At 34.2% G+C, this 3577-nt stretch overlaps 1 protein-coding gene across 1 annotated transcript; it reads right to left on the bottom strand.

The window, feature by feature from the left end:
• On the bottom strand, nucleotides 753-1625 carry LOC108662509. Its single transcript, XM_018123016.1, has 2 exons — nucleotides 1515-1625; nucleotides 753-1197 (listed from the first exon to the last, which is right to left on the bottom strand). Exons 1-2 carry the CDS (start codon nucleotides 1523-1525, stop codon nucleotides 840-842), a joined length of 369 nt encoding a protein of 122 aa, XP_017978505.1. The 5' UTR covers nucleotides 1526-1625; the 3' UTR covers nucleotides 753-839.

A 3577-nucleotide genomic window follows, 5' to 3' on the forward strand; every position in this document is an offset into this window, starting at 1 on the left:
GAGTGGATGCTTTGATGACGATCAAGTATCCCCGAGGATGAGTTTTGGCATGAGCCAAATTTTATGAGAAACATAAGGCTTGAAAATCATTTTAATTGAATTATAATTGTTTTCATGGGATGGAATAAATTTCTAAGTTATGAAATGCATATTGGGATGGGATATTTTATTGTCTCCATTTACTCGGCTTTAGATGGTATCTGTTTACTCACTGGGATTACAAAATCTCACCCTTTCTTCCTATACATTTTTCAGGCTCAGGACAGTTTGTAGATAGTCGAGTAGGACGAGAACTAAGCTCGAAACTGCATTATAGAAAGTAAGAGTTCATAGTCTTACATCCTCTTGGTCAATTGGGGCCCACGTGTCATTGCAGATCAAATCTTATATTTTGGTTATCTGTATTTCTATTCATACAATTTTTACTTTACTTTCATGTGTGAAAAAATTATTTACGAATATTTCTATAGAAATTTATTTTATGAGAAAATAGAATATTTTATTTATTATTTTTGAATAGTACTAATTGTCAACAATTTGCTTTTAAATGAACGTTTTAGATATCAAAACTTATTTCTGAGTATGAAATATGCATTTTTCACCTAATTATTACATTTTTAATCTGTCTCAAAATTTTTGACGAAAATGATAAAAACGCCCTTGTGAGGCAGAAATTAAAATTTTATTGTTTTTGGACAAAAAAAATGATCTGTATTGTTTTAAAACATGATTTTTGTGACAGTAAATCATTGGGTAGGTGAGGAACTGATACGAGAGCGTTGCGAGGTCTCGATAGGGTACTCGAAAGATGAGTGCCTATCGGGAAATCGCAACGGTTGTCAAGGACTCGAAGGTGGTTCCGGGTCGTGACATTCTTCATGTGACATAACATTTGTATAGTGTTCCTTAAAGGTGACATACACTACTAGAACATTCCTCTGTTCTAGTCGAATTAATGCAACATCCTCATCGTCCTTGATAATTGGGCACGATAGCTCTCTGGGTGTATTGATCAATGCATGTAACTCAATCTCGTGAATTTCTAAGTTTACCCCAACAACATCTTCAACCAGCTTCATCAAGCCCGCAAACGACAAATAACTCATAGTCCCCAGCATTCGTGACTCGCCACCCTTGTAAATGCCATCTACCCACTGACCACCATGTCTTATCACAACTCGCACAATTGGAACTCCACTGAAATTTTGAAAACAAAAAAATTTATCAGTCATTTTACATTCCATGTTGTGTTCTAAAATTTGTCAGTCATGTTGTTACACGCCATGTTCAAAAAATGTTACACGTCATATTCTAAATATGTTACACGCCATGTTCAATAAAAATGTTACAAGCCATGTGCTAACACATGTTATTTCAATAAATTCTCTTACATGCCATGTGCATTAGAGATGCATGGCATGTAACAATTCTGGGCGATGTTTCTAATACATATTCTAATTTACACAAAAAGTTTCAAAAATTAATGTGTTGCAACAATAAACCCAATAACATACCTTGATGTCATCTTTGCTCCAGGATCTATTTATCGATGATGATATGGCTAGATGTCGAGAGATGGACCATAACACAATGACGATGGTGCTCAACAGAAAGTTGACAAAACTGATACAATTCAGAGAGCTAAGAGAGCTAATGACAATGGTGTTCAATAGAGAGTTGATAGAGCAGATACAGTTCAAAGAGTTGAGAGAGTTGAGCAAGTTGAAATAACTAAGCATTTATTGTCTCTATGGTAGAAGGAAGATATGAGGAGATTAATTTGCCAAGATGTTTTTGTCTACTCATGTGGGTGACTATTTCTAAAATCACTTTATGAGAAAGGTTATTTCTTACTATTTCTTCCTTCAAGTATTTCAACAAAAATAAACACATTTAAACAAATATACAATTTTCTGTTTTTGGTAATGATATCTTGAATTCCATATACATATATATGGTTTCCTTTTTAAAAAATAATAAGGGGCTGCTAGGCAACTATGCATATGGCAATATTAAAGTTGCATGTTATAAAACCCTACCTTGTCCTAGGCTACCTACTTTACTTTCCCCTTGAAAACCTTCCTTCTGTTCCTATAATTATAATAGCATCAAAGCAAGCAGTGGGCTTTGCTACTCTCATCATATGCCTCTTGCTTTCTTCAGGTAATTAAATAACAATATTTAGTATACGATGCATATATCCTATTTTTACTTAAAGAATCAAGTTTAATATATATTTTTTTACAATTAAAAAAAATAATGATGCATGCAAGTGTATATTTGTTTGTTTTATAGGTATTGGAGTGAACGGCCAAACTTGTTACTACATTGAAGAAAATTGCCGTGTCAATGCTGATTGCACAAAAATATGCTCCAATCAGGGATACGAGTCCGGTGCCATATATCACGACCCGGTACTCTCCTGAGCCCGTGACAACCGTCGTGATGTCCCGATAGACACTCATTACCCGAAATGTCAACCCGAAACCCTGTAAGGCTTTAATATCAGTTTTTCATTTCCCTTGTGAGCAACCATTGTCAAATATCGTGTTCTAAAAGATTTTAAGCTGTTTCCAACTTAAAACAAATAAAATATTAATTTTCGTCTCACAGGGGTATTTTGGTTATTTTTTCAAAAATTTCGAAACCAGTCAATAATGTAGTATATAAGTGCAGAACATATATTTCAAAATCAAAAATAAATTTAGATGTCTAAAACATTCGTTTAAAACGAAATTATGATTATTTGGATATAATAAGAAAATAAAATAAATATTAAGTAAAGATTTCTATTTTCTTATTAAACAATATTTTCAGAGTTATACGTAGATAATTTTTGTAGCGTAAAAGCAAAGTAAATTCATACATACTATAATACAGTAAACCAGAGTATTTAATTTAATTTACAATGACCAGTGGGCCCTCGAATAACGAAAAGTAAAGAGGACTGTGAACCTACAGTTTGAAGGAATGCAAATCCAAGGGTAGTCCTCGATGAACTCAGCTATCTACAGTCTAATCTGAATCTGAAATGGGTGGAAATGAGAGTGGTGAGATTTTATAATCCCAGTGAGTAAACAAACATCATCCGAAATATCTAAAGTCGAGCAAAAGGAGACAATTAAAATATTTCATCTCAATATGTATTTCATAACATAAATATTCATTTCATTTAAATATTCAACATGGCTTATGAGTATCTTAAAAGCTTGGCTCCTGCCAAAATCATTCTCCGAGATACCTTGGCCAAGGCATCTAACCAAGTCCGCCAAGGCTGTTAAAAAGTTCGTATACATGTAAACATATTTTTAGTTTGAAAAACACAACCATTCCTTGGCGTTAGCGGAGTTCATTATCACGAGGTGGTTCGGCGTGACGTGAACTCTGTCCACACCTCAGGAGATACCCTACGTGCCTCTCCGACTGAGGTACATATATATATATATATATCTAGATTCCGTGCCCCTCTAATAGGCTGGTCCACAGAATCCGCCTACTGCAATAAGCTAAACCCACCATACAATAAAATTTTGACAGCATGACAAGGCTAATATTTTACTACCCAGCTTGCAAGGGT

Source organism: Theobroma cacao, chromosome 6 (assembly GCF_000208745.1).
Source record: "Theobroma cacao cultivar B97-61/B2 chromosome 6, Criollo_cocoa_genome_V2, whole genome shotgun sequence".
Taxonomy (NCBI): domain Eukaryota; kingdom Viridiplantae; phylum Streptophyta; class Magnoliopsida; order Malvales; family Malvaceae; genus Theobroma; species Theobroma cacao.